The sequence below is a fragment of the Hemitrygon akajei genome, chromosome 1 (genome assembly GCF_048418815.1).
Source record: "Hemitrygon akajei chromosome 1, sHemAka1.3, whole genome shotgun sequence".
In the NCBI taxonomy this organism is placed as follows: Eukaryota; Metazoa; Chordata; class Chondrichthyes; order Myliobatiformes; family Dasyatidae; genus Hemitrygon; species Hemitrygon akajei.
Genome location: NC_133124.1, coordinates 219,458,492 through 219,474,594, shown reverse-complemented (window position 1 = coordinate 219,474,594; position 16,103 = coordinate 219,458,492). Strand labels below are relative to the sequence as shown.

Sequence of the window (16,103 nt, the reverse complement as noted above, 5' to 3'; positions counted from 1 at the left end):
CAAATTTCGGGTTAAACTATAATTTTCTGCACCAAGACCTCAAAGTATTCTCTCCCTGTTACCCTGAGCCGCTGAGCCAAAAACCTTTGTACCTGAGACAGGGAAAAAGACTCAGCAGCCCTTACAATCTACTCCCACACTGTCGTTTTGTTCCTGTTCATCCTGCAGGTGTTGTAGGCTGTAACGATACATTTTCGGTGTTAACTTCTCCACTAAGCTTGCTTCAGTATTTGCCACGAGCATCGGGAATTGTTTGGTTGCAGCACGCACTACAAGAGATTTGAGACAAGGAAGAAAACAGCACAGCACAAACGCACAGCTCAACAATATAATACTGACAGTTATTGCCATTTTAGTCAGCCATGCTCCCCACCCTCCGAGTCTACTTTCTATCCAATCAAAGAACTGATGTTCAAATCCTGCATTCTGGGCTAGTATTGTTCGGTATGAAAGTGCAGCATTGTTCTCCAAACATTACACACACACCCCCTTTCTCTGCCAAAAGCCAATCCTTGCCACGCCACCCTGATAGTTGCATCTAGCTGTTGCCCTAAGGCCTCCAGTGCATCATCGGTGTAGTTGATGAATCTCTGTTGATTGTAGTATATATAGCTTATCCATTCAACATTTTTGCTCACCCCTATCACAGGTATGATAGCTTTCCAGCCTGCATCTCATGCGGTGTCAGGCATGTTATTCGATTAGTTTGCATGCGGTAACTCATCAATGCTAACGGTAAAGCATCGACCCAATTAAGTTTAGTGTCTGCACAAATTTTGTTTAGTTTGGCTTTCAGGGTTCCATTAATTCTCTCTACCATACCCTGCGACTGAGGGTGGTATACACATCCAAACCTTTGCTTTATCCTCAGCACCTGTAGTACCAGTTTGACCACTTTCTGGATAAAAGCTGAACCATTGTCTGAGCTAACTTCTGTAGGTATTCCAAACCTTGGGATCACTTCATTTGTCAGGAATTTTACCACTGTCTTTGCCCCTTGATCTCTTGAAGGTACCACCTCCACCCATCTGCTAAATCGATCAATTACTACCAGCATGTATCTTTTCCCTCTCACTGTCTTTATCATGCCTACGTAATCGATCACTAAATGTTTAAATGGTCCTTCAGGTACAGGAATATGACCTATTGGGGTTGTAATTCCCTTCCGAACATTATTTTGTGTGCATACCTCGCACTGTGACAAAACAAAGTCCACTGAAGCCTGTAAATAAGGTGACCAAAAACCATCCTTTATTTTCCTTATCACTTCCCCCCTTGCACAATGGTCCATCCCATGCGCTTCTGAAATCAGAAACGTCAGTAGAGGGGTGAGTGCTACCAACAAACCGTCTTCCGTGCTCCACAAGCCTTCCGGGTTCTGCTTGGCCCCCCTTTTTCTCCACATTGTCTGTTCTGCCAAAGTTGCCTTACCGTGTATTTCAATTAGGTCCTCTACGTCAGGTTCTGGAGTTAGGCTTACCTGGGGGGCAATGACAGCTGACGTACATCCAGACGCTTTTCTAGCTGTCTCGTCTGCAGCTTAATTTCCCTTTGTTATTACATCCTTTCCCTTTTTATGTGCCTGGCATTTTACTATAGCCAATGCTTTAGGTTTCATTATGGCTTTTATTAAGTCTAGAATTTGCTGACAATGTTGTATGGGATCTTCGCTACTTTTTTAAAAACCTCTCTGCTTCCACACTGCCCCGAACAAATGGCATACTCCGTGAGCATATGCTGAATCAGTATAGATGTCTACTTTCTCACCTTCCATCATTTCACACACAGCTGTCAGGGCTTTGATTTCTGCTAGTTGGGCGGAACACGGTTGGGGACAGGACTCCATCCTAATAATCTTATAGCTCGACTGATCCTGCTGCGCCACTGAGAATCCTGTGTGATTTCCATCATAATCCCTATAACAAGAGCCATCTACGAACAGAACCTTTTTATCTATATCCTCTAGTGGTTCTGACCGTAAATCTGCTCTCAATTTGGCAAATGCCATCGTCTTCCCTACACAATCATGGGGTTCTCCATCATTGTCTAAAGGGACAAAATCGGCTATATTACTGGTAGTGCATCTCTGTATAGTTATGTCAGGAAATGTCAATAGCATCTGATACGCTGCTATCCTGGCTGGCGTCAGCACAAATTTCCCTCTTCCCAGCAATTCTGCTACTTTGTGGTGTGTGTACAGAATCGCAGGATAGCCCAGGGTTAGCGATGATGCCTTTTCATATGCATAGTACAGCACCGCCAATCCCTGATAACGGGGTGGGTACCCCTGAGCCACCTCATCTAGTCTCGTACTGTAGTATGCTATCGGCTGCTTTGCTTTTCCTGTGCCTGTCTCTTGTGTTAGAACCGCTGTGACATAACCCTCCTGTCGATTGGATACATACAAATAAAAAACCTTCTCGTAGTCAGGCAAAGCTAATGCTGGTGCTGACTGCAATTCCTGCTTAATAGAATTGAAAGCTATCTCCGCCTCTCCATTCCACTGTAAGCCGTGCTTCAAATTTGTATGTCCTGCTTCTTTCATTATCTTTCTTAAAGGTGCCACAATCTCAGCATATTCTCCTATCCAATCTGAACTGTACCCTGCCATTCCCAAAAACGTCATCATCTGCCCTACAGTCTGGGGTTTGGGGCCTTAGTTATTGCCTCAATCTGATCTGGTGCTATCGCCTTCTCTCCCTTGGATATTACCCTGCCTAAGTACTCCACTTGCTGTGTGCAGAATTGCAGTTTCTTTTTGGATACTTTATGTCCTCCGTGCGCTAGCTTCTCTAACAGAGTTATAGTGTCCTGCTTACACTGTTCCTCACTGTGGGAGCAAATCAACAGGTCATCCACATATTGTAACAATGTACTTTCCAATGGCATGCCCTCTAGGTCTGCCTTCAATACCTGATTAAAAATGTGTGGTGAATATTTAAATCCTTGTGGCATTCTGGTATAGGTATACTGAGCACCTCTGTAAGTAAATGCAAACAGATACTGACACTGGTCGGCCAGAGGAATGCCGAAGAAAGCCGAACACAAATCGATCACTGAAAAGTAACTTGCTTCTGGTGGAACATTAGTCAAAAGCGTGTGTGGGCTGGGGACTACCGCTGGCCAGTCCTCTACCACATCATTTACCACTCGCAAATCATGCACCAATCTCCACTTAGATTTATCTGCTTTTAAGACCGGCAGCAACGGGGTATTGCATGGACTGTTTGTTCTTTTAAGCACTCCTATTTCAAGCAACCCCTGCACTGTCGATGCTATTCCCTCTTCCGCTTCTGGTCTTAGAGGGCATTGTGGTCTCCTGGGTGGAATTGCTCCCCTTTTCAGCCTTATTTCCACCGGACTCGCTGTTTTTATTTTCCCTACGTCCGTGTCATGCTGTGACCACAGAATAGACGGCAACTCATCTAACCTTTTATCTTTCTGCTGGCCTCTTTCCTTTCCCAGCACGGGCATGTGTGGTTGGGGAGTTATTTCGACCTCTCTCACTGTCCCTACCATATCTACACTTACCATTATTTTAATATAATTGTTGTCTTCTGATATCCACACCTCTGGCGTGATTTTCCTCCACACTGTTACGGTTTCAGCACTCTTAACTAAGGGTCCTAAGTCTTTAGACTGATATCCCTTATTTACCAACAACGTTATGTGGGGAGCCGCCTCCGGTATCCTGTACCATTTTTCTAAAAAGGTGTTCCACTTAACTTGTAAAGCTGCCCCTTGCTTTCCAATTATCACAGCCTCCCCCTTCCAGGTGCTGTTGGGTACATGCCTCCAGGTGCCATCTCTCCTCTAACTCCCTGTTCTGAGTCTCGTCAAAAATCACTGTACAATGTAGCTCAGATTTGGGCATTACAGCCCTGGGTAATATAGCCTGCACGCCCTTTTTCCATTTTTCCCAGGTTTCCTGAATCTGATCTGCTATGTCTCCTATCCAAAAGACATTAGCCTTCTTGTCTTCTCGCACTATCAATTGAGCCCCTGCTCTTTTCACACTCAGCCCATTTCTGGTGCATTCTAATTTTAATTCCAGTTTCAATAAGGCATCTCTGCCTAACAAATTAATCGGAGTTTCTTTAAATACTAGCACCTGCAAAACAATTCCTTTATTTCCCATTCTCAACCGCACTGGAGCTGTGCACTGTGTTAACTGTGTTTTCCCCGGGAGCCCTACCGTCTTAATAAACTTTCCTGACATGGGAAGGTGAAGGGCATACTGTGGCTGTACACAAGTGTACGTGGCTCCAGTATCTATCATCATTGGTGTCAGTTGCCCTTCTAACATAACCTGAACTATGGGTTCCTCGTCTGCCTCCCTTGTTATCATAGGGTAATGTCCCTTCCCATTCAAGTTCTCGGGGCACCCTCAGTACCTTGCATAGGGGTTCACAGGTCCGCTTGGGCCGGTGGGGGCTAGTCCTTGGCTAAACTTTAGTTCCCTTCTTATCGGTTCCTGCTGGTCTGTGACAGGCCATAGTATAAACGGACAATCTCTTCTCATGTGACCTGGCTGATTACATTCCCAGCACAATCTCTCTACTCTCTTTCCCACTGTCTTCTCACTGGTCTCCTTTGCCCATAGCTCCTCTGTCGCCCTCCTTGGGACTTCCAGTCCTGTCTGGGCTGTTTGAATTTAGTTTGTTCCTGATAGAACATTTGTGGGAATGCTCCCTCAAAGTTAATTATTGGCATGGGGTTTTCCAGCCCTTGTCTTACAGTATGATCGGTCCCTCCATATAGCAGTGCTTTGTCCAGCTCGATGGCTGTACTCGAACCGGTGGTTGTTGGCAGCATCTTTTTGTTTTTCTCTTTTTCCTTCTTTTTGAGTTCTTCGAGCTGCATTTGTATTAACTTTCTCTGCACCTCTTCCTGCTGCTTAGTCAACCTTTGTTTGTCTTTCCGGTATTTCTCAACCGCATGGACTACGTGGCCTCTAAATTCTTGTGGGGGTCTTTGACGTTAGCCCAACCACCTCCTCCAGTTTGGATTTTACTTGTGGTGGCATTGCATCCAAAATGCTATGTCGGAACAGTGAGGTCATAAATAAGCTATTCTCCACCTCTTGCTCAGTCTCCAGTCTCCACCTTTTCAACTGGTTTTCTATGTAGGCTGCTGGGTTTTCCTGTCTCCCAGTGGATCCCCTTTTAAGGCTTTGGGGTCCACTTTGGGTGGATAAAGCTTTCTGAGGGCCTGCCATACCCTCTGCCTTACTCTGTCAAACCCATCTCCATCAGTTCTTGGGTCGTTCGAGTTTACTATGCCAGCCATTTCCATTAGTTCGTTAAATTTGGAGGTTCCCATCAACCTTATCAACAGTGCCTTCAAATCTCCCATAGCCAATAATCGTCCCGCTGTTTCTTCTTCAAAGGCTCTAATCCATTTCCCTGCTCCTTCATGTAAATTGGGCAGAGTGTTTTTCAGCCCTTCTAGGTCCTGGGATCCTCAAGGGATATACTGCACTTGTCCTGATCCTTTAACTAACAACGGCATCATTCTTCCTCCTCCTTCCCACCTACCCTGGCTTTCCTCCTCACCTGACTCCCCATCTGTCTCAGGGTATGTCTTTACTGCCTCCCACACAAATGTCTCCGGGGTTCTGCTCTTCCCTCGGTCTCCCTGTGGAGTCCTTCCTTTCTGTCTTGATTCAATACTAGGTTGGCCCCTAGAATATTTTTCGCATCCTTCCTGGCAATCCCCTTTTAGTAACTTATCTGGCTCTCTCTCTACTTCCGCAAGTCGCTCCCCTACTGCCTCCTTCTTTCCTTCTAGGCTTCTGCCTCCTACCTCTTCCCCACAAATTCTCACATCCTCTCTCTCTCCCCACTTAACTCTTGCTCCTCCAATGAGTCACCTTTTCTAGTCTGTTTATTTCTATGGTAAAATCGATACTCCTCATATTCCTTTTCCTCTCTCAAGTATTTCATCCGTTCAATCTGTTCTCCCATTTCTCTCTGTACCTGTTCTATCTTTATCCTTTCTGCCTGTATCTCCTGCCATATCGCCACTTTTTCCTTCTCGTATTGTTTTTTTTCCTCCTCATTATCCCAAACCTGTACTTCTCCCTGCATGTTTACTGTTCCTGTCAGCAGGGGGCACTGCTTAGGGGTTCCTTCCTCATTATAGGGAGGGGGGTTTTCTGTTTCTTTCACATCCGGGTACGGAGCTGAAGCCAGCTTCTCACCGTACCCTTCTCTCTCTCTAACAGGCTGTTTCTCCAGCACCTTAGTGTCTTCCTCGCTTGTAATCAATATTCTACCTGTCCTCCTCAGCCTTTCTCCCTCCGTTCTGAAGAGTTTTAGCACTTCCATTTCTCGTTCTCTTTTTTGCTCTCTTAGATTTATCTTTTGATTTGTAATTTTTAATTAGTCCCTCCATTTCTTCGCACAAACTTACATCAAATGTTCCTTCTTTTGGCCACTTTGTGACCAGGTTTTTGGTTCTTTTTTCCCATTTTTCTGAAGTTTTTGTGATCTCATTTTGAACTAATGGGAATTTTTTGCTCAGAATCTCTACTGCTGTTCCTTTACCTGTCATGTTATTCTCTCTTGTTAAGGTATTTCGGAGATTCACAGTTTGTTTACTGGATAATATTATTTACTCTAATTCTACACCTAGTCCTAGTCTAACACCACGTGGACTTTTTCTTCCTATAACTTACTCTAATTCTACGCTTAGTCTAACACCTTGCCCGTTCAGACCCTTATCTCTTAAGGCGGTATCCACGAGGACTTTCTACTCTAATTCTAGTCTTAACACCTCGCCCGTTCAGACCCTTATCTCTTAAGGCGGTATCCACGAGGACTTTCTACTCTAATTCTAGTCTTAACACCTCGCCCGTTCAGACCCTTATCTCTTAAGGCGGTATCCACGAGGACTTTCTACTCTAATTCTAGTCTTAACACCTCGCCCGTTCAGACCCTTATCTCTTAAGGCGGTATCCACGAGGATTTTCTACTCTAATTCTAGTCTTAACACCTCGCCCGTTCAGACCCTTATCTCTTAAGGCGGTATCCACGAGGACTTTCTACTCTAATTCTAGTCTTAACACCTCGCCCGTTCAGACCCTTATCTCTTAAGGCGGTATCCACGAGGACTTTCTACTCTAATTCTAGTCTTAACACCTCGCCCGTTCAGACTCTTATCTCTTAAGGCGGTATCCACGAGGATTTTCTACTCTAATTCTAGTCTTAACACCTCGCCCGTTCAGACCCTTATCTCTTAAGGCGGTATCCACGAGGACTTTCTACTCTAATTCTAGTCTAACACCTCGCCCGTTCAGACCCTTATCTCTTAAGGCGGTATCCACGAGGATTTTCTACTCTAATTCTATACTAACACCTCGCCCGTTCAGACCCTTATCTCTTAAGGCGGTATCCACGAGGACTTTCTACTCTAATTCTATTCTAACACCTCGCCCGTTCAGACCCTTATCTCTTAAGGCGGTATCCACGAGGACTTTCTACTCTAATTCTATTCTACTTTCCCTGCCCATTCAGCCCTTCGTTTCATACGAAGCGGTACTCACAGGGATTTACCAACACCACGTGGACTTTTTCTTAACGTATTAACTTATTTGTACTTACCCTCACTGCAGTGTTCTTGAGCAATCCTCTGAGCCTCCTCCGTTAACCCCCAATTCTGCCAGATTCTTTGGACCGGAGAGACCCTTTGGCAGTGGTTCCACACTTCTGAGACTCCAAGACCTCCCCAAAGCCAACAGAATTCTTAGTCCAAATTGTCGCAAAAAGCGCTTTCCTTTTGTTTTGGGTGCACCCTTAATTCTGTTAGCCTTGTGGGTGTCCCTAGAGGACCGGGAAGCATTCCCAATCTGCCGTTTCCCTTCCGTGGGTCTCTATCCGGTCCTACCGCGGTCGCCAATTATGTCGTGGTTTTTCGTGCCTCACAAATGACCAGGAGACGCAGAAGATTCTTCAAGAAGGGTTAAACTTTAATTTGCAAATCAAAGCTGAGACAGTCATTGAGCTAGTCGCTGATTGCCCACCGATCCTCGGACCCAGCATTTTTTATAGCAATCTCCGGTCCAGTTGCATTAGCAAATGTAATCGATCTATAGTTGCGTATTACATGTATATCATGTCCCTATTGTTTCTATCAATTGACTTAATCATGTAATCTACATCTCTTAGCTACTTCTCATTCACACACCATTGTCTTCTACATTCTTAAGATTTCAGTCTCCTACCAAATTGGGTACATGCATAGCAAATAATAAACTCAGAACTGAGCAATGTTCTAATCTACATTTCTTTAGCTCTTTAGCTACCTTTCATTAACACACCATTGTCATCTACATTCCTAAGATTTCATTCTACTAAATTGAGTACATGCATAAGCTCAGAACTGACTTAATAGTTTTGGTAAATTTATACTTTTATACTCCAATACAGCCAGCATAGATCTCCAGGTCCAACCCTGATTCCAGCCAGCGTAGATCTCCAGGTCCAACCCTGACTCCAGCCAGCATAGATCTCCAGGTCCAACCCTGACTCCAGCCAGCATAGATCTCCAGGTCCAACCCTGACTCCAGCCAGCATAGATCTCCAGGTCCAACCCTGACTCCAGCCAGCATAGATCTCCAGGTCCAACCCTGACTCCAGCCAGCGTAGATCTCCAGGTCCAACCCTGACTCCAGCCAGAGTAGATCTCCGGATCAAACCCGGACTCCAGCCAGTGTAGATCTCTGGATCAAACCCCGACTCCAGCCAGTGTAGATCTCTGGGTCAAACCCGGACTCCAGCCAGAGTAGATCTCCGAGTCAAACCCCGACTCCAGCCAGAGTAGATCTCTGGGTCAAACCCGGACTCCAGCCAGAGTAGATCTCCGAGTCAAACCCCGACTCCAGCCAGAGTAGATCTCTGGGTCAAACCTTTAAATCACGACAAGGTTGTGGTCCTGTTGGAGGGAAGAACCCATTCACCTTCAGCTTTAAATATACTCAATGACCTGCCTCCATGGCCATCTGCGGCAATGAATTGTTCAGTTTCCCCACCTTCTGGCCCCTCATCTCTGTTCTAAAGGGACATTCCTTTACTCGGAGACAATCCTGGATCCAAAGGGACATTCCAGCCCCAGCACAGCTTCACTCACCTGTCTGTCTCTTGCAGAATGTACCTGTGGCGGGGTTGGCACAGCCTCTGCTTGGCCTGTGGGCTGGTGGTCTTGCTGGGGGCCGTAGGAGTGCAGGGGAATGCTACAGTGCTGCCTGCCGCCTTTCTTCACGACCTGCTGAATCGCTACGGGGACAATGAGACGATGCTGCTGCCCCAGCTAAAGGCTCTCCTGAACCGGCTGGACGTGGGCGTCGGGACCACCAAGATGGAGAGTGCAGCGGGCAACATCAGTCTCTCCAAGGTGATTATTGCCTCCCTCCTTCTCCCCCATCCCCTCCCTAAATCCCTCTCCTTCACTCCATCCTTTTTTCACTCCTCTCTCTCTCCTTCATTCTATCCTCTCTTTCACTCCATCCTTCTGTCTCCTCTCTCAGTGCCTCGCATCTTCTGAGATCTTTGCAGTGCACAACCTGACCGACAGCAGCCGTATCGACGGTGCCACCTTCACCCACATCTGCCCCACCATCCTGCAACAGTTAGAAAGCAGAGCCTGTGAGCTGGAAAACCAGGAGGATGAGGAAGACGAGGAGACGGGAGGACTGAAACCCACAACCACTGAAGGTACGTCACCAGATCAGCCTGCCCCATTCACTCTGTACCTCCCCATCCATCATTACCAAGGGAGGGGTGGTACCGAGGGAGGGTCACACTGTGGGAGGGGTGGTACTGAGGGAGGGTCACACTGTGGGAGGGGTGGTACTGAGGGAGGGTCACACTGTGGGAGGGGTGGTACTGAGGGAGAGTCACACTGTGGGAGGGGTGGTACTGAGGGAGGGTCACACTGTGGGAGGGGTGGTACTGAGGGAGAGTCACACTGTGGGAGGGGTGGTACTGAGGGAGGGTCACACTGTGGGAGGGGTGGTACTGAGGGAGGGTCACACCGTGGGAGGGGTGGTACTGAGGGACAGTCACACTGGGAGGGGTGGTACTGAGGGAGGGTCACACTGTGGGAGGGGTGGTATTGAGTGAGGGTCACACTGGGAGGGGTAGTACTGAGAGAGAGTCACACTGGGAGGGGTGGTACTGTGGGACGGGTGGTATTGAGAGGGTCACACTGTGGGAGGGGTGGTACTGGGGGAGGGTCTCACTGTGGGAGGGGTGGTACTGGGGGAGGGTCACACTATGGGAGGGTGGTACTGAGGGACAGTCACACTGGGAGAGGTGGTACTGAGGGAGGGTCACACTGTGGGAGGGGTGGTACTGAGGGACAATCACACTGTGGGAGAGGTGGTACTGAGGGAGGGTCACACTGTGGGAGGGGTGGTACTGAGTGAGGGTCTCACTGTGGGAGGGGTGGTACTGAGGGAACGTCACACTGTGGGAGGGGTGGTTCTGAGAGAGAGTCACACTGTGGGAGGGGTGGTACTGAGAGAAGGTCACACTGTGGGAGGGGTGGTACTGAGGGAGGGTCACACTGTGGGAGGGGTGGTACTGAGGGACGGTCACACTGGGAGGGGTGGTACTGAGGGAGGGTCACAGTGTGGGAGGGGTGGTACTGAGGGAGAGTCACACTGAGGGAGGGTGGTACTGAGGGACGGTCACACTGTGGGAGGGGTGTTACTGAGGGAGGGGTGGTACTGAGGGAGGGGTGGTACTGAGGGAGGGTCACACTGGGGGGGTGGTATTGAGGGAGGGTCACACTATGGGAGGGGTGATTCTGAGGGAGTGTCACACTGTGGGAGGGGTGGTACTGAGAGAGAGTCACACTGTGGGAAGGTGGTACTGAGGGAGGGTCGCACTGTGGGAGGGGTGGTACTGAGGACTGTGGGATCTTGCTGTGTATGTTTTGTCTGTGCCTGTGTGTTTCTCCGTTGTGACTGACCCTTGCTGGGTCACTGAGTGTGAAGGGGGTGTGAGTGGCTGGGTCACTGATTGTGAAGGGGTATGAGTGTCCCTCTGGCTGGGTCAATAACGCGGCCATGCTGGCTTCCTCTGGCACAGTCTGGGGCTTGGGCTTCGTCAGCGTGTCAGTGATAAACATCAGCTCACTGCTTGGAGCCGCCGTCACCCTCTGCCAGGGGAAGCGTTTCTTCCGCAGGATTCTCATCTACCTCGTTGCCCTGGCTATCGGTACCCTGACGTCCACCACGATCCTGCAGTTGATTCCAGAGGTGGAGTACTCGTGTAACCCCCACCCCAACGCCCTCTCACCCCCTCTGTTGAGCTTCCCTGGGACACAATTACTGGAACTGCTTCCACACTCTGAGTGCCTGTGGGATTACCTTCCGGCTCTGCTCGTGTTTCTCACCCGCTGAAACAGCTGTGGTCCTGTCCCCCAGAAGAGGGTTGGGGGCAAGAATTATGACTTGATGAGACCTAGGGTCAAGAACTTTGACCTGAGTGAGATCTGGGACAGGATCTTTGACAGGAGTGAGATTTGGGGTCAAGACCTTTAACTTGGGTATGTGGCATTCAGGTTAAGACTTTTGACATAATGAAGATTGGGGTCAAGACCTTTGCCTGGGGTGCGTAGGTTGGGGTTAAGGCCTTTGACCAGTATGAGGTTGGGGTTGGTTGAGACCTTTGACCAGTTGAAGGTTGGGTTAAGACCTTTGACCAGTGTGAAGATTGGGGTTAAGACCTTTGACCAGTGTGAAGGTTGGGGTTAAGATCTTTGACCTGGGTGTCTGGGGTTGTGGTAAAGGCCTTTGACCTGAATGAGGGTTGGGGGTCAAGACATTTGACCTGAGTGAAGGTTGGGGTTAAGACATTTGACCTAGGTTACTGAAGTTGGGGCTGAATTTTGACTGGAAAGGAAGCCCAGTTTGGGCAGCCTCCACACGCCCGCTCCCCGTTACCCAAGCCTTGTGGGTTTGTCCTGCTCCTTACCCATGCAGCCTGCAAACCTGACTGGGGAACAGTGTTTCACCTTGATCTCAGGCCCACAATGTTAGACTCTTGAACCGATTTGTAAGCGAAGAGCCCCATTGCCCGTGTGACGCGTGTGTACTGTGGGTGACAGAGTGTCGAAGCCCATTCCAATGGTGTTAGTGACTGCTGACTCAATGGGTTTCAGACCAGAAGGGAGACCCACACCGTCTGGTAACCTCAGCAAAGACCTGAGGTTGGGTGGGCAATGCCCGGCCTGAAATGGGGCTTCCCGAGTTGCACCCCACACCCCCCTGAGAATTACCTCGGAGGAGGCCGATGCCACAGAAGGGGTCCAATCTAAAGCAGCTCGATCAACGTGGAGCCAGTGTTTGCCTGTTGAAATTGGAGCCCCAGTCACAGGCAACGCAAACCGGGGCAGGTACCAGGCCGGACCTCCCACCTGAAACCCAGTGACCAGCTTTGTTTCTCCATCTGCTCTGTGACTGGACGGATACGGTTTCTCGAATAACATGTCCCTGTTCTGGGAGTGGGTGTGCATAACAATTTCCCCAGTGAGGCTGGGACTTGGGGGTTAGTACTGGGATATGTGGACAGGGTTTTGTCTTACCTTGGCTGTGGAGCATTAGCAGAAAATTTGAATCGGGTCTTAAGGCCCTTGGGGAAGTAGCAACCATAAGACATAGGGTCAGAATTAGGCCATTCGGCCCATCGAGCCTCTGCCATTCCATCATGGCTGATTTATTTTCCCTCCCAACCCCATTCAGAATCAGATTTATTATCTAAGAGACATCATTATATTTATTGTTTTACGATAGCAATACGGTGCAACACATAAAAAGTACTGTAAATAATAATAAGAAATATATATATATATAATAAAAGATTAAACTAGGGCAAAAATAGTGAGGAGGTGTTCATGGATTCATTGTCCATTCAGCAAACATTCTCCTGCTTTCTACCCTGACTAGTCAAGAACCCATCAATCTCCACTTTAAATATATCCAGTGACTCGGCCTCCACAGCCATCCGTGGCAAAGAATTCCACAGATTCACCTCCCTCTGGCTAAAGAAATTCTGCCTCATCTTTGTTCTAAAGGGATGTCCTTCTACTCTGAAGCTGCGCCCTCTAGTCTGAGGCTCCCCCACTATCAGAAACATCCTCTCCACATCCAGCTCTGTCTAAGCCTTTCAATATTTGTTGGGTTTCATTGAGATCCTCCACATTCTTCTAAACTCCAGTTTGTTTGTTATGTGCTGTGTTTTATAACGTGGGTGATCGTGGTCTTTCCATGACCATGATTGTACCTGGCAAATTTTTCTGCAGAACTGGTTTGCCATTGCCTTCTTCTGGGCAGTGTCTTTACAAGACGGGTGATCCCAGCCATTATCAGTACTCTTCAGAGATTGTCTGCCTGGTGTCAGTGGTCACATAACCAGGACTTGTGATCTGCACCGGCTGCTCATACGACCATCCACCACCTGCTCCCATGGCCTTAAATGACCCAGATCAGGGGCTAAGCAGGTGCTACACCTTGCCCAAGGGTGACCTGCAGGCTAGCGGAGAGATGCCCCCAAACTCCAGTAAGTCCATCAAATGGTCCTCATACATGAACCCTTTCATTCCTGAGATCTTTCTCAGAAACCTCATCCTGAATCTGAGAGGAGAGGAGAGTGGACCCTGGAAGAAAGGGGAGGAGGAGGAGGAGGACCAGAGGGAGATGATTGACAGGTGAGGAGGATGGGAGGGGTTAGAGGGAAGGGAGAATGGGGACTGGAGAGAGAGTGAATGACCTATTCTATCCTTGAGTCTGGAGAAATGTTCTCAACTTCTGTATCCTGCCCAATGGAAGTGGTGGAGGAGTCAGGGAGTAGAGAGAATGTATGGGATGGGCAGGGTTCTGGGAATTCGGCACAGATATTCCATGGTAAGCTGGTGTTCTGAGTCTGTGTGGGAGTGGCTATCTGAGGGGTGTAGAAATAGACCCTCCAATTTTGTGGGGGGTGGGGGTGGGGGGGGGGGGGGTATCGGTGGCCAGGGAACAGATATGACATGTTATTTGAGAAAACGCCCGGGACTGAAGTGAACCTCTTAATCTTCAGTGGAAGCACACTGGAGGTGTGTTTTCATCAGTCACAGGTCCGACTGAGACATCCTGAATTGATTGATTAATTGATTTAATCTAACGATTTTCTCTTTTTCCGCCCTTCCCTCCTTTCCCTGTTCTGCCTACCTCCTCCTCTCCTCCCACGGAATAATCTTCCCACCCGTGTTGCCGTCTCCCGCTCTCTGGACTGCTGGCTATCAGTCTGGGGTTACGGTTTTCTCTGCGTGACGGTCATCTCGCTCAGCTCCCTGCTGGGAGCCAGTGTGGTGCCATTCATGAGGAAAACTTTTTACAAGCGGCTGCTGTTGTACTTCATTGCTCTGGCGATTGGGACCCTCTACTCTAATGCCCTCTTTCAGCTCATCCCGGAGGTACTGTGGATGTCAGTGGTTCTTTGACACGAGCTGTGTATGGAGAAGGTGCTGCAGGTGACCCCTGCCCGACCTTTGGCCTCATTGCCCAGAAGCCTTGACCTTAGTATCAGGATTGGAGTCAGGTTTAATATCGCCATTAATCGCCCTTGCCGATCAAGAACCTCCGAAACTCTGTCTTATTTTTTTCTCAGTCAATCAAATGACTAAGTGCATCATTTGCGTCAGGACTAACGCAGTCCCAGTATGTGCTGGGACAGCACGCGTGTCGTAGCACTTTTCGGCGCCAACACAGCATACCCACAATGCTCAGCGGAACGACACACCAACAAAATATTCCCAGTCTCCGCTCCCTTGGTAGGAGCTTCCGAAATCTCCTGACATCCTCAGGGTAGTTTTCTACTTCAACAAGTGACCCTAACTTCCAGATGTTGAAGCTCTGCCCTAGATTCTCCCACAAGAGGGAACAGTCTCTCCCATCAGGCTCCCCACGTTCCCTGTCAAATCCGAGACCCCCCCCCCCCCACTCCGCTGTGCTAGCCAGAGAAGATGGAGGGAGGTGGGGATCTGTGTTCCAATGTTGTCCAGAAAACCTGCCAACGCTTGGGCTTTGAGAACCGGCAGCACATTCTCCACGCACACTGAGTGAGGGGGGCCATGTTGCTCACTAACTTTGTTGTCTCTGAATGTGGTTTGCTGTCTGCTCTGACTGTTCTGGTTTCCAGATGAGGGCTGACGTCTGCAGGTCAACAGCACCCCTCAGGTCGTATTTTACCTTCTATGTTCGTGAAACCTCTCGGTGCGCCGCGGCAAGAGGAGCCTCGTTCCCCTGTGCGAGCTGCCACTCCCTCCACAGGAGGGAGACCCTCACCCCCAACATGTCTCCAGAATTACCCCCTTTGCCTGGGGCCACACCCTGGGGAGGCGGAGGGGGGGTGGAAGGTTAAAGCCCCTGTGGAACATTCTTCACGTTGGGGCAGGACCGATGTCGGTCTCACAGAGGAACCGTGCGCTTTCAGTGGGGCTCTGGGACCTGCTGTCCCCGTGGCCTGGTGAAGGGCCGGTGTGGTTCTAGCACACACACCCTTCCTTGGTGACTACATCACTGCATGCAGTCATTTAGTGCAGTAACAGGCACTTCCGAGCCAACGAGCTCGTGCTGCCCAGTTCCCTCTGATGTGACCAAATAACCTACTGACCCGTGCACCTTTGGAATGTGGGAGGAAACCGGAGCTCCCGGAGGAAACCCACGCGGTCACGGGGAGAACGTGTATCCATCACGTTGGTGTTGGTTTTCGTGACCACAACTGCCTGATGTCTGTCCTTGGGGTGGTTCTGGCTGCCCTGCTCTGACCGGGTTCGTTTGGCCTTTGTCCTGCATGGGTGGAGGGTGGGGGGGGGGGGTTCAGTCCCCATTTCTCGGATGGATGAGGGCTGGGTGCCATTCACCTCCGAGCGAGCCCAGTGGCATTGGCCGCTGACCTTCACACTGAGGTGTTCCTCCGGAACAGGCGTTCGGGTTTGACCCCAAGAAGCCGGACTACGTGTCGAAATCAGTGGTGCTCTTCGGAGGATTCTACCTTTTCTTTTTCACGGAGAAGATCCTGAAGATGATCCTGAGACCCAAACAGAAGGTATGGGGG

At 49.2% G+C, this 16,103-nt stretch overlaps 1 protein-coding gene across 3 annotated transcripts in view; it reads left to right on the top strand.

The window, feature by feature from the left end:
* Positions 1–16,103, top strand: part of slc39a14 (solute carrier family 39 member 14) — a 53,227-nt gene that overhangs the window by 27,043 nt on the left and 10,081 nt on the right. For 2 of the 3 annotated variants that reach the window (XM_073061727.1, XM_073061720.1), the window contains exons 3-6: positions 9,147–9,393; positions 9,527–9,713; positions 14,291–14,460; positions 15,972–16,094. In XM_073061727.1, the coding sequence (XP_072917828.1) occupies positions 9,148–9,393; positions 9,527–9,713; positions 14,291–14,460; positions 15,972–16,094 (726 nt within the window). In that variant the 5' untranslated portion in view covers position 9,147. Of the gene's footprint in view, positions 1–9,146; positions 9,394–9,526; positions 9,714–11,093; positions 11,264–14,290; positions 14,461–15,971; positions 16,095–16,103 lie in introns of all 3 variants that reach the window. The other variant, XM_073061711.1, reaches the window with a different exon arrangement.